Source organism: Nannobrachium achirus (genome assembly GCF_963921795.1).
Source record: "Nannobrachium achirus genome assembly, chromosome: 13".
NCBI classification, from domain to species: Eukaryota; Metazoa; Chordata; class Actinopteri; order Myctophiformes; family Myctophidae; genus Nannobrachium; species Nannobrachium achirus.
Genome location: NC_137833.1, coordinates 23,021,646 through 23,036,882, shown reverse-complemented (window position 1 = coordinate 23,036,882; position 15,237 = coordinate 23,021,646). Strand labels below are relative to the sequence as shown.

The following is a 15,237-nucleotide window of genomic DNA, read 5'->3' as shown; positions in this document are numbered from 1 at the left end:
CTGAGTCTTGTGACGGTCGGCCTTCTACTTACCCGATTGGACAGAGGGGGGAAAGCAGGATCTGTGTCGAGAATGTATCTGCTGCCTTCAAGCATTAAACGCAAGGTCTGCGCGGCACGCCGAAAGCTGTGCAAGACCATTGAACCACGCCATTCCCATTGAAATGCGTTGGCAGAATCCACTCTCATAGGTAGACTAGTGCGGTGTGACCGTGCCCTAAGTGTGGCTTTTCCAACTAGATGGTACGTTGAGAGAAGTTGGTTAAACAATCCTTGAAGTTGCTTGTTGTGTACTTGAATTTGGCTTTTGAAACTTTGTGCAAGCCCTGCAAAGAGAGATGGTGACATTTAAAACATGCTGAAACTGCACATTAAAATCCTCAGTGTTACTTGCAGTGGTGGAAAAAGTACTCAAATGTTTTACTTAAGAAAATGTATCAATACTGCAATGTAGAAATACTGTTACAAGTAAAAATCTGTAATTCAATATTTACTTCGTAAAAGTGTACAAGTATTGATATCAAAATATATTTTAAGTACCAAAAGTGGAAAGTACTTATTATACAGATGTCCCATTTCACAAGTTTTCAAATGTATAAGAATCTTTTGAAAATGGCTATTTTCAAATGGCCGAAATGTAAATAGGGCTGATGTGGTTACTAAATGCTTTGTGGTAATAATGAAAATCTACAAATTAACTATAACTATATAATCCTAGTGTAAAAGTTAGTAAGTAAAGGTATAACCTCAAGATTTAATTTAATAACTATACTGTATTGTTTTAATTTACCACAAGACCAAAAAAAAAAGATGGAGTGGAGTAGAAGTAAAAGTCCTGAAAATTGGTAGTGAACATACATCAAAATGTACTTAGTTACTTTAAACCACTGGTTAATTGAACTTCGAGTAGTGTGCGAATGAACCCTCCATTTGGTTTCATTTGTACACTTTTCTGCAGCAAGACCGAGTTCTTTTCACCCGTGGCGGGACCGGAGCATCGCGGAAGGTTAGATTTTCACCCGTGGCGCTCCGTATCGTCGGCAGGTTAACATTTCACCTGCGTCCCTTAAGGGGCCGCGGCCCCCCTCCATGAGGACGCGGGGCGGGCCGGGCCGTTTAAAGAAGCCGCTGCCCCTCCTTTTCTGAGTTAAATCAACACTACAGATTTGACTGTGTGATCAGCAAGCAGCTCCCAAGCTAGCGCAAAGAGCAGGCAGAAACACGAAGCTTAGAGACAGACACAGCTAAGCAGGTGTGTCATGGCTCCACAATAATAGAACAAGCAGCCCTCCCCTTCACGCTTCCTACTTGGTAAAGTCCTTAGTCTTAATGGACCCTTATGGGTCAGTTTGTACACTGTCCATGTTAAACTGTGAATTTTGCTGTGTTCTCTACACATTCCAACCACCATATCTGTAGCCTAAAGAAATTGTTCATGTTTTATAAAAAGCTGTAATGATTCATGTGAACCGATTGGTTTGGCTAGGGTTTCGGAAATGGATGTTTTCTTTTTGTTTTGCATTTGACAGAAGTGGTAGAGAAAAACAAAAAGGGAAAAAGTAAGTTGAAATGTAAGACTGTTTTTAAGACATTGCTTGTGATGTTTTGTTCATAGAAATGAAGCATTGCGTTGGTTCATGCAGTGCACGGGAGTCATACAGTACGCCCCAGCTGTAATCAGCTGTCAGTCTGCTGATTGTGTTTTCTAATCAGCCACACATGTCTATGCACCAATCACAGCTCATTGTCACAACAAGGGGGTTCATTTACAAATGACTCCCTCCTACACTGCTACTCCAATTAGTAAGAGAAAGTTAGCCTATTGCTACATCAATCTGGGAACTAAATCTAAATCACTAGCTTTCTTCACAAATGTGTTCATAAAGGTGTCTACTATCACCTCTGAACTTTGTCAAACCCAACTCCCTTGACATACTTTGTGGGAGCCAATCAAAGTTATTGGGTATCCCGAGGGCCTGGGATTAAAGGGGAGAAAATAAAAAATGGCCAATATGAGCGTATGAGGTGTGTAATTTGGGTATTTTTGGGCTGCTGAATCCATTCCAACCATTCGTTTTCAGTTAAAATGACTCCTTGGCCATAAAATAGGCCACACCTAATTGTGTGTGTCCATGAGAGAGACATATCATATTGGCAATAAAAAAAAGGTTGTAGTAGTGTTTGAATTCATGAAAACTATTCAAGATCAGGTGGGTAATCACACATGACACACAGGATAACATGATACAATCTGACAAGGAACATTCAAACACAGAGTTTAAAACATAGGGACTAACAGGACACAGGTGAACTCGAATGACATGATTGGCTAAGCCTTAGCCAATTAGGCCTTTTTTATGGCCAAGGAGTCATTTTTACTTATAACTAATGGTTGTAATGGATTCAGCAGCCCAACAATACCCTAATTACACACTTCATACGTTCATATTGGCCATGTTTTATTTCCCCCCCTTTAATCCCAGGCCCTGGGTATCCCGATACCTCCAACTTTGATTGGCTCCCACAAAGTATGTCAAGGGAGTTGGGTTTGACAAAGTTCAGAGGTGATAGTAGACACCTTTATGAACACATTTGTGAAGAAAGCTAGTGATTTAGATTTAGTTCCCAGATTGATGTAGCAATAGGCTAACTTTCCCTTACTAAATGCTGCTATACACGCTGCTGCCGGCAAAGCCTTGCCTCCTCCACCCCAGCCTCCACCTTTCTAGTTCAAGTTCAAGTTTTTTGCATGGCTCAAAGTCTTTCTTTGGGCCAGCTCTTTTGTACCCATTTATTTTATTGACTATGCACCCACTTAATCATAAACCGCATAGGCTTCTTATAAAGCTGAACTATCCCTTTAAAGATGGCTGTATTCTGTAAGATTTCATTAACATCCTAACCACCATAGTCACCATCCCACCCATATATTCAAGTAACTGAGACTGAGAAAAGGTTGTTTGTCATGGAATGTTTGAAGAGTTTGACTTTTTCATCTTGTATTTACTTTTATTTTAAAATGTTTTAATCTATAACAGCACTCGTTTTAAGTTGCTCTATATTAGGTTATCGGTAAGTGTAAAATCCACAGCCACCATTTGAGTGGCAACACACTTAAATTCCCAGATTAAATGTCAATTCTGTGAGCTGCTATTGCAGACGATGCTTCTAGCTCTGGATGCTTCCATCTTGTGCATGTGCAGGTCAAGTAATTACAGTATGCCAACAAAGTCACCTGCTATGATAGGAGGACCTAAGCCCTAGTATAAACCCCAGGTCATTCAGTATCTTATCATGATTGTGGAGTCGACTAGTGATGTCAGGTCAGCCAAGCCTGATAGAGACTACAACAAGCCTATTTAACCTCCTTTTTCTTGGAACACAACTGCAGTCAGCGGTCATCTTGCTGTTTCAGATTGTGTGGGCAGTGATGGCACAACATCCGCGCCTAGTGGTCAACTATCAACTGGTGGTTGCTAACGTCAATTAGCTCCCGCTGTGGATGCCATTGTTGTCTCGTGGCAGTTTTTTTTTTGTGTTTCCGCTTTGTTTGGCAGACAACACTATTCCCATTTGAGGTCACTGATTGTTAAAGGAGGACTTCACCACTTTTCAACCTATCTTCATATAATAGGTCCTCACTAATGTTCATAATAAAATTGCGCAATTTTTTTCTACTCGGTCCAAGTCTCCTAGGAGAGCCGTGGGAAGTTCAGAATCCATCGTCTTGTGACATCATCATTTTCAACAAAAAAAAAGAATTATCAATATTTTTGAAATAAATATTTAGATTTTTATTATCGCAAGAACAATGGCTTCCACTTTAACATTGCAACTTTTCAGGAATAGAAAGCCTGCAGTTTCTATTAGCTTGGATTCCCAATCGATGATGTCACAAGACGATGGGTTTCTGACCTGCCCACAGCCCTCCTCTGAGAAAAATAAATAAATAAAAGCTATTTTTTAGTGAGGACCAATTATATGAAGATAGGTTGAAAAGTGGTGAAGTCCTCCTTTAATTGTGTGTTTAACATAGTAAGATTTGATAAGTGCAAGCAAGGACTTAATTGTGTTCTTGACCGGCCACGTTTTCCCTGTTGGGCCAGAGTAACCATTAGCTATTGAATAACTCCTGTGTTGCAAGCCAGCCACCTGCCTTTATTACTTGTGCCAGCAGAGCGCACAAGTACTGCGTTTGGCTGCATAGGTAGGTAGGTAAGTAGGTAGGTATAGGTAGGTAGCTGTGTGTGTTTAAGCCCATAGCCCAATCAGGGACCAGCATTTCTGGCAATGTCATCATTAACAGCCAATGAGGGACCGGCATTCCTGGTGATGCCAGTGGTGATGCCAGTGGCGAGCGCACCTCGACAGAGTGCAGTTCTAGTTACTTGCGCCAGCAGAGCGTGCAAGTACTGTGTACGGCTGCGTATGTACGCATGTCGGTGTCTGTGTTTATTTTAGCCCAATCAGGGACCAGCATTTCTGGCAACGTCATCATTAACAGCCAGTGAGGGACCAGCATTCCTGGTGATGCCAGTGGTGAGCGCACCTCATGGCGCGCTCTGCTGGCTCACAAGTAGGCCTACAAGTTGGCACCTCATCAGAGTGCAGTTTCTAGTTGTGATTGCAGTGTACTTGCTACTGGTCCAGTTCATCAGTCATTAGAGCAATGTTGGGGTACATATCTGTGTCTCCTGCTTGGCCACCCTCCAAGTGGATGGTGGCCGTGATCGATGTCCTGCATGTCTTGGGGCTTAAATCACGAGGAAAGTGGTGTCAGATAGCGCGTGCATGAATTGCAGTTTCATGCCCCCTGCACTAAGGCACTAAGGTCGGGTTAGTTAAGTTGGAGACACAAGCCCATTCCTTCTGGTGTAACTTCAATCCCTGGGAACCGCAGACGCCAGAGTCACACTAGTTCACTCAGTTTGCAGTTGGCCAGTATTTGACAAGGGCCTGTCTCAATGCCTACTGGCAGAGAGACACAACTTTGCCCAGTTCTACAAGGTTAACGTTGCTGCATACTTGGCAACAACATGCTATGGCAACAGCTGTCTTATGCTACAGTATGTCCCTTAGTATGGCAAGCATTCCTTGTGACCTTAATGGTATCAAGTTATCCTGTGCTAAAAGCACTAGCGGTCAGATGAAATAGAAAGAATTATGGTTCTATGAGACAGAGTTCTGTTTTTCGGAATCTTGGCATTCTTTTGGAACGGTCTATGGGATGACGTGGGGTTTCATACGTAGAGCCTAACAGGTGACCTTGTTAGTATAATTATTGAGCATGTGCATGCATAAGATGGAAGCATCCAGTGCTAAATACACTGCCTCTGTTGGTCTTCTAGAATTCATATACTTGTGGATACAACTTTAATTTTATAGGATTCACGTTAGACTAGAAAAAAAATAAGGTCCTGGAGGAATTTACAGTGTTGGAGAGGTATGCTGTGCTTATTTGATCTGGCATGAATCATATATTTCTCCCAATTGACCTAATAATGGCAGTCAATCTGTTGCTAAGTTATGCAAAAACCTTTTTTCTTATTGGTTGATGTCATTGGAGTGGACATTGACATACTGTATCTTGGCCCATAGTTATCAGGCTTTTATATGTTTGCTGTAGGGCAGAAAGCTTGTATGTCCATATTTTCATTTTAATTTTGCCTTCTAAATAGCAAAAATAGACTATCTACAAGCTCTCAACGTGCCACGGTGCGCCGCGTTGTGAGCTAAGTATTAAAATTATTAACAAGTGCTTTGACTAAATAATAACTACACTGAATCCATTGGACCACAGTTATTATTACAAAAAAATCCAAGTAACACTTTTGATTTCTACCCGACAGCAACGATATTGATAATTCCTCCATTCTCTGACACGCCTAGTAATGAGGCTGTCCAGGTCAGAATGTGGTCGTGGGTGTGTGACCTCTGAGCTCTGACGTGTGTTCCCTCTGTGACTGCTACACAGAGGCGCCTGGGAAGAAAGGTAAGGGAGCCTCCAGCATCCAGAGGAGTGTGGAGACGGGCATGGCGGTGGAGTACCCGCGAGGAGGCTCCACCATGAACCGACAGGCCAGCAGAGAGTCCACAGGCACAGACGGCAGCATGAACAGCTACAGCTCTGAGGGAAAGTATGTACCACGGAGTGAAATCCTGTGTGTTCATTTGACTCTGACAGTGTACACATTAGGGCATTAACGACTTGTGATTTTTGCTCGACTCAGTAAAAAGTTGAGTTGAAGTCGACTTTATCGTTTGATGATCACATGATTAACTTAATGTGAAACATTGTTTTCTCACTCAACTGTAAACAAACCAACATGAAGTTTAAGTGTATAGAGGGTATCTTCAATTTAAGGACTTTTTAATACCCCTAAAATGACAAATTAAACATTGGCCAAATTGTCAAATATATAGAGGCGGAAATTGTGAAAATAGCCGATCTACATGCTCACAACGCCTCGCAACGTGAGGCGTTGTGAGCATGTAGATCTGCTTTTTTAACAATAGATTTTTTTTTTCCCCCAACTTCGACTTTCGACTTTCTCTGGTGGGATTCGACTTGTGTAATGAAGTCGACTGAGTCGACTTGTCGACACCACGGAGTGAAATCCTGTGTTTTCATTTGACTCTGAAGAGTGTACACATGCGAACCAAATGGACCCACAATGGTCCACGTGTGTACTCTCATGGACCCACAATGGTCCACGTGTGTACTATCACAATTACAAATGGACACATTGAAAATTAAACAAGTTGAAAATCCTTTGTCAGCAGGATTTTGCTGTGTAGCTACTTTATATACACTACATTGGTCCTTATTTTGGTTCTGCAGCAGTCATAAATTCTGAGACCTCTAATCAGAACAAATTGTCTTGAACAGATTTAGTAATGTAAGTAATGTTTGCTTGTGAATGCAGGAAACTATTATCTGGATTCAGATATTTGAAACCAAGATGGGGTTTATTAACAGCATTGTTCCCATGTGGATCTCAAATGCCGCCATGGCTCGATTTGATGCCAATGCCTATAAAATAGAAAGAAATGTAATTAAAAACGAACAAAAAAAGACTTTCCTTGCCTATTGGCAGTGTGCACAACACATTTGTGCTTCAGCAAGGCTAGGCCTAGACCAACTCATAGACACACACCCTGTTAGAGATGGCTCGCCTCCTAAAGAGCCATGCTGTAAAACTATCATTTTTATGGGGATAATTCCCACAGGGAACCCTGGGTGCCTGACCTAGTGCAGGACTATGACGTTTGAATAACACAATGATCCTGTGTGTGTGTGTGTGTGTGTGTGTGTGTGTGTGTGTGTGTGTGTGTGTGTGTGTGTGTGTGTGTGTGTGTGTGTGTGTGTGTGTGTGTGTGTGTGTGTGTGTGTGTGTGTGTGTGTGTCATTCAGTCTAATATTCTCAGGGAGGGCTGACAGTCAGTTCAGTGACTTCCTGGATGGCTTAGGCCCCGCCCAGCTGGTTGGTCGGCAAACACTGGCCACGCCTGCCATGGGTGAGTGACAGCTCAGTACTGCTATTCAATGTTGGACTGTTCTGTGAATTCTTTTACAATTTCCATACAATTCCCGCTTTCTTTGTGTGTGCGACTGTGCGTGGGTGCGCGCGCGCTTGTGTGTTTGTTTTCTATAGGAGATGTTCAGATCGGTATGATGGACAAGAAAGGTCAGCTGGAGGTCGAGGTGATAAGGGCACGAGGCCTTACTTCCAAACCTGGCTCTAAATCCCTTCCAGGTACGAGTATGCGAGCTCACACACACACACACACACACACACACACACACACACACACACACACACACACACACACACACACACACACACACACCCACACACACACACACACACACACACACACAACCCTTTTCACATCAGGACAGGGTCCATTATTTATTGGCCTTTTGAGCCGCGGACCACCATTTGATGACATTTAGCCTTTCAGACCCAAAACTTAGAATATTTTGTTATCGGTTGAATAAGATTTTGTCCACAATTCCATGCTGTATTGATGTTGGTATCATAGGAGAGATAACAGGCAAATGTTGATCAAAACTAGTAAGCCGCCTCAGGGCGACTTGTCGCGCGAATTCTTGGCCATCTGTCCAGTGATGTATATCGGACCAGTTACCAGGTACTCCTGGTACCCATATATGGAGATCCATAATGTATGGAGATATGCTGTGAGAGCCCAAACATGCTTAATCAGTTATTCGTTATGTGAAAGTCCTATGATGTCATGACATCTGACATCATATGCCCATACATGGAGATCCCCTAACGCTATATAAAATGTTATACACACACAGAGCTATATTAAAACAATAATGTGTTTGACTAGAAACTGTCTGTAGGCTCATTGTTGCAAACTAACACCGTTGTATATGGGGAATAAAAAACTGTAGAAAACAGTTGTAAAAAAATACCTGATTTTGTAGTATGTGTGTGTGAGTGACTGTGTGTGCGTGCGTGCTGTGTGTTGCACTGTGTGCTAAAATAACTAGTGAACAGCTCCTTGTTAAACCGTTGTGTGGGAAATAAGCACCCGAAACCATAATAAAAAGAACCCAAAACCGGATAAATAACGTGATTTTTTTAATCTTGGCGCATGAACCAAGCTCGGCTCCCCTTGGGATTTGGGAGTTCCAGCGTCCCTGAGCACAGCCTGTCCTCTCAAACTACACCCCTCTCTCTCTGCCTCTGTCCGTCCAGCTCCCTATGTGAAAGTGTACCTGTTGGATAATGGAGCTTGTAAAGCCAAAAAGAAAACCAAGATCGCACGCAAGACATTGGAGCCCCTCTACCAGCAGCACCTGCTGTTCGAGGAGAGTCCCCAGGGCAAAGTGTTACAGGTAAACACTTCTGTTTGTGCATGTTTGCGTACGTGCATGTGTGGATGCATGTCATTATGTGTATGTTATCTTAAATGTCACACCGTGAAGGATTTGTTAGTTTGGCGACACCATGTGGTGATTGTTGGTACATTTTAATCATACAGAGTTCATATAGCAAACGGCTACATTTGCTGCGGGAATGAACAGAACAGGAGGAAAGCAAGACAACGCATAATGCTCTTCTTCCTGTCTGGTTTGAGTTGGCGCATACAGATCATTCAGTGTATTGATTATGTCAATGGGAGATACAACCAAGTAACATCATGACTTAACCTTTGATACTGTTTTCAAAAAACAAAGGTATTTCATTCATCTTGATTCCAAGTGACAGTAGTCAATATGTTTAATGACAACACCTTTTAATGTTTGTGCTGGTTTTATTTCTCAGGTTGCTATGCGAAGAGTAAACAATGCTGTAACAATGCGCCTTTCTCTGTAAAAAAAATGCACCAGGAACAATGCCCATTCTTGCAGACCAGGACCAACGTTTTCCCACTGTCAGCCTTTGATATGAGTCATCTTATCTGCAGTACCTAGACTACACAGTCAAACCATCTGTGTACATGCATCATCTTATCTGCAGTTTCCCAAACAGTGGGTTGGGACCCATTTGTGGGTCGTGGACACGTTTTTATGGGTCCCTTAGTTTTTGGATTCCTAAATTTTGTTTTTAATTATTATTGTTTCAAAACATTTTCAAAAAACATTACCAAAAAAAGCAAAAATTGTCATGATAAAAAAAAAAGATGCAATGATAATTCTTCATGAATAAATAAAAGAAAAATCTAAGAAATTCCATAACTTAGAAAAGATATGTTTAAAAACATAGTTTAAAAAACAAAAATAGATCTGCTATTTTCACTAGCTTGGGTCCTGGGCAAACGTCTAATTTCTCTTGGGTCTTGAGCTAAAAGGTTTTGGAACCACTGATACATAGTCAAATCATCTGTGTACATTTAACTCTGAGAGTGTACCAATTGAGTGTACAAAGATTGTACAAATAGTTTTTATTATCATTATTTAAATGAGTTATTTTTTTATAACAGTCTATATATTGTACATTCCTCATTGACGCTCTTGTCCTGCAGGTCATAGTGTGGGGCGATTATGGACGCTTGGACCACAAATGCTTCATGGGCGTGGCACAGATCCTATTGGAGGAGCTGGACCTCTCCAGCACAGTGATTGGCTGGTACAAACTGTTTCCCCCGTCCTCGTTGGTGGACCCCACGTTAGCCCCGCTCACATCACGGCTGGCTTCCCAGACGTCATTGGACAGCTCAGGACCGCCTCCGGGCGTTCGATCCTAGTGACCGGAAAGGTGGCCGTAGTAGCGCACCCCCTCCAGATCCTCCCATCTCCCCCCTCTCTGTCCCCCTCCTAAAGATATATCTTTATAAAATGGACCACAGCTGTTGGACCTGAACCCGAGCAGAGTGCATGAACACACGCCCAGGGAAGACGAGAAGCCCCGTCAACCAATGAAAAGCCAGACGCAGATGCAGAGAGAGGTAGAGACAGAGAGAGAGAGAGAGAGAGAGAACTAGCCAATCAGAGCTTAGCTGGAGTCTGACAATCACTTTTCATCATTTCTTCCTCCTCCTTCCTTCCTACTCTTGTTTTCAAAATGTTCCTTTCATTATTTCCTTCTCCCTTTGGGCTGCTGAGCCCTGCAATATTCACTCCTTCCTCTCCTCCTCCGTCTCCTTTCTTTTCTTTTCTTTTCTTTGTGCAGCCCACCCGAACGAGTGACAAAACGGGGGCGTCCTCGAAGCGAGATGTCCCCAGCCAATCAGAGTAGAGCTTACCGTTAGGCCATAGGGATGTGTGTATTAATGATGCCGGTGGTCGACTGCGAACAGCGATAGGCAACGCAGCATTTTGACAGCTGCTGATGTCACATCCTGTTTTTTTTTTGTTTGTTTTTTTCCTCGGCACTGGTGCCTCTATCACTGTCACCGCGGTAACTTCTTCACCGCGGACACGCAGGAGGGGAACAGTTGGCATGGTTTCGCCACCTGCCAAAAGGAAGGGAGCCCAGCACATGCACGTGCACATTCTTAGCCTTGTCAAGAGACGAACGCAAGCACAAGGATTAGCTTGACTCCTTTATTTGGACGGAGAACCAAAGAAAAAACAAAAAGTTCTGGTGGTCTTCGTCTTAAAATAATGTAAGGGGATTCAAAAATAGAGGCCAAATTAATGGATTAGCTATCTTTTTTTATTATTATTTTACATGCTGGATCATTTTTTTTACGTATTATTTCTCCTCTCTTATTACTAGAGTTCAGGATGGTACCATAAGGTGCAGACTCCTTACGTGTGTGTACGTATGGGTCTTTGAGCGACGGTGCTCCGAAAACGATCCACAAAGCGGCCTGATCATGTCCGCCCGAATAACCTTTGAACCCCATCCCATCCCCATCTCCCTCCACCTTTGACCTTTAACTCCACCCCCCCCACCCCCCACCCCCCACAGCAGGAGGGAGCAGCATGACTCGGGGACATTCCCTGGCCCCAAGCTGCATGCACGATTATTTCTTTCTTTTGTTTTTGTTTTGTTTTTTGTTTTCTTCTTTTTTGACGAGACGAATTAATGAAGAATTCTCAAAAAGAAAAAAAAAAAAAAGGGAAAAAAAGGAAAAAACTGAGACTAGACTTGTGTGTGTTAGTTCCACATACTTTTAGGCCAGCTTGTATGTTGCATGTACCTGTACAGTTTGCTCGTACTGAATATGAATACAAGAACAGAGAAAAGTCAAGCCATCCCCGCCCTCTGACAGGAGCGGACCAATAGGGGGAAGGGAATCTTTAAAAAAAAGGAAAAAAAAGAAAAACTCACCCCACCTCCCCAGGCCACGCCTACCACTCCGGGTCTGAATCTCCATATTAGGAAGTCTCTGAAAGCTAATGTTTTTTTTTTTTGTTTCTCTCATTTCTTTTAAGTTTTGAACCCCTTGATCCAACAGTGCTGTTCTGTAGTACTGTGCATTTTCCAGCCCCTGGGGGTAACCTGAGGACATAGAGGTGTATTTATAATTACTAGTGTGTGATGAATGAGAGGGAGTGGCGGCTAGAGACAGAGATAGAGAATGTGTCTATAACAGCTAAATGTATATTATAATTATGAGTTTGACAGAAATTATAAAAGAATATAGATATATGAATATAAAAAGAAGAGTGTATCTGACAGTACACCCATCACAGACGCGCACACCTTGTATATAAGAGTCGGGATGAACGGCTTGGAAATCTACAATACGAACAAACAAAACAAAAACAAACACATCGCCAACCCGCAAAACATTCCTGGTCTAGTTGAAGGTTTGCGAGCCGCTGAGCGGCCTTGAGCCACAAGGGGGCACCAACAACAGGCCTTTCTGTTTTTCCTTTTTCCCAGTTGCAACCAAACATGAACAAACCTGATGGGAACAAGTTTTTTCTTCTTCTTCTGTTTGTTCTCATTTTACATGGGAAAAAAATACCTTTTTCATTATTTTTCTTTCTACTCACAGTTTGGACTGGACTTCTGAAGCTGGCGGGAAAAAATATATATAAAATAATTCGTGGATGTACCTACATTTCACGGATGTTTCTGTTGAAGCCCCTCGGCGGTGTGGCCTACTGCCCTTTCCTTTGTCAGTATTATTCCTGGAATACTGATTGTTTACAGTACCATGCCCCCCTCCCCCCTCACCCCTCCAACTCCCAACACACCATTCTAGACGAAAGACAAAGTATTCACTGCAACAGTTCTTGTTTGTATAACAGATGTGGCTCTACTGATGTGTATGTTTTATATTCAAGAGTTCATTTTTATTATTTACAAATAAAAGACTGTGTGGAAGAGAAAAAAAAAGGACATGGAATTTTTGAAGGCATGGTCTCTACTGGTGTTTCATTTTGTTTTGCACTGTTAACTATGGGCCTCATGCCAAGCCATGAGGCCCATAGGGCTGGAGCCTATCTCCTGATTCTGTAGCGTGAGGCAGCTTGATGTACAAGTACATCCCATGGACATGACGCTAGTATGGTCGCAGGGACTTACCCCCAATCAAACCATTGATGCTGAGTGACAAGCAGGTTCGAGGCACTGGGTGCCATCTTTCTCAGAGTCTTTGGGATGACCCGACCAGGGTTTGAACCCCGACCTCCTAGTCTCAGGTCGGACACTCTAACCACAAGGCCACTGAGCTGGTTAATGTAACTAACAATATGAACATTGTCTTTCGTTTCAGCGACACCGCGCCACCTGGAACACGGTAGGTCATGTAATGCTCAACCTCTTGGCATAAGGATGGTGGTCTCACAGGGTGGGCTCTAAACTGTGCAGTAAAATCCTCAGTATGTATTTAACCCATTTAGACCTGTTACACGTCGTCGTTATACCTTTCAAGCTGGGAACGCCTCTGTCATTTAGTTGTTGCTATAGATATATCACTGTTGTCCGTCAGAGCAACTTTGAGTTTTTGTTTGTACATTTACGTGTTGATCATACTACAGCATGACACACAAGTAGCAGATATTCAAGCTCAAAACGTGGATGCATTTTGAGCTTGTAGATCTGCTACTATTACCAAAATGTTATGCTGAAAAGTGAGTTTATCAGAAAAGATTGTATTTCTTAGATTCAACCTCAGGTCTAAATGGGTCAACTCTGGGATTGTTGACATGTTCAGTATTAAATGAACACATGCAGTGTGTGGTTTCAGAGTAAGGACATGTTATTCTGGAAATAACACTGTGTTACTTTATTATGGTTGATCTTTGTTCATGATCACAGCCCTCCCTCTGGTCCACTAATTGTTTCAGAATGATCCAGAAGTAAAATGTAATCTACTCTTGTTCCGACTTCTACTACACTCTAGTGGCAGGAATTGGTACAACATAGCGTTGACTGATCTCATCCTCACAACCTAATCAGAATGGGGTAGTGTATATGTGTGTGTGTATGTATGTATGTGCATCTGCAACTCCACGTTCAGCAGTTGTTCAATTGTCTAAAAAACATAATACAAAAATCAATAACGCATATTCCTTGCTGACCATCAACTTTTCCACCTTCAAATGCGTCTCTACTTTTCATAATCACAGAATGTTTACAATTTTTTGACCAAATTTTGGCCTGTAGGCGGCGCAGGGCCAGGCTGGGGGACCAAACAGTATAGGCACTGCAGGCCCAGACTGGGCCACCACACAGGCAGTGCAGGGCCACACTGGGCCACCACACAGGCAGTGCAGGGCCACACAGCCAGTCCTGACAGAGTATTCTGAACATTCTGGCCAGTGCTGAAACGTCAAAATGATCATCAGAGTATCAAGTTACAGAGGGAGGGGGGGGGGGGAGGGAGGTGGGAGAGGAGCTGAGCAGAGTAGAGTATCGAATTACAACAGAGGGGTGTGTGTGTGTGTGTGTGTGTGTGTGTGTGTGTGTGTGTGTGTGTGTGTGTGTGTGTGTGTGTGTGTGTGTGTGTGTGTGTGTGTGTGTGTGTGTGTGTATCGAATTACAACAGAGGGGTGTGTTTTTTTCTGTTTTTTCTCCCATATTTGCCCATTACACACACCACACTGTGGACACAACATGGCGGTGAAGGCCGCACAGCGGCCTGAACTCTAGACTTCGGGCCGCAAACTTCTAGTTACATTTAAATGTATTGTTTTGCTATTTGATGTCCAGAGGAGAAGCTTTCACCAGGAGGAACTGTAGAACACATTTACTGTAAATTCACAGATCAACAATAGCGACCAGGAGGACAAAGGACAAATGTCAGTCTTTAGTGTGCAACTGTAAGTTCCTTTTTAATCATCATTCATTAAAACCATATACTGTACAGTACATTTCTCAGGTTCACGTTGTGTTTAAAATATGTACATTATATAGCAAAGACCCATTCATGGGTTGCATTTGTAGTCCTACACCAGCCATTTTGAGGATGACAAGGTGGTTTGATTAACTCTCCTACTGCCAGATTATTTATTTATTTATTGGGTCTGGCGCCATCAAAAAGCGGCTTACCTTTGCGACGTTATAGTAGATAGACAGACAGACATTTATTTATTTATTTTTATTTTTTTGGTTGTGCAATAGTGCACTTTGGTCTGCCAGGCAGCAGAGGGCGGCCTCATGCGAGAATGAATGTGAATTGTCCTGCTATGTGTTGCCATACATTCAGAGCAGTCACTGGCTACAGAGCCTCCGGGCCAGAGGAAATCAACAAGGAAGTGAATTGTTCTCCGTTGATCTAACGCATAATGGATTTTTTACACCATCACAGCGGAAAATGTGTTTACAGTAAACGGCCGCGCGACCCCTCATCAGCTTAC

At 42.7% G+C, this 15,237-nt stretch overlaps 1 protein-coding gene across 1 annotated transcript in view; it reads left to right on the top strand.

The window, feature by feature from the left end:
• rims1a (regulating synaptic membrane exocytosis 1a) overlaps positions 1 to 10,223 on the top strand; it is a gene marked incomplete at both ends in the record, with an annotated part of 137,708 nt that extends 127,485 nt beyond the window's left edge. Inside the window, 5 exons of the mRNA XM_080740637.1 lie at positions 5,974 to 6,136; positions 7,414 to 7,517; positions 7,655 to 7,756; positions 8,732 to 8,871; positions 10,002 to 10,223. Of these exons, the coding sequence (XP_080596763.1) occupies positions 5,974 to 6,136; positions 7,414 to 7,517; positions 7,655 to 7,756; positions 8,732 to 8,871; positions 10,002 to 10,223 (731 nt within the window). The remainder of the gene's footprint in view (positions 1 to 5,973; positions 6,137 to 7,413; positions 7,518 to 7,654; positions 7,757 to 8,731; positions 8,872 to 10,001) is intronic.
• Between the last annotated feature and the right edge of the window lie 5,014 nt (positions 10,224 to 15,237).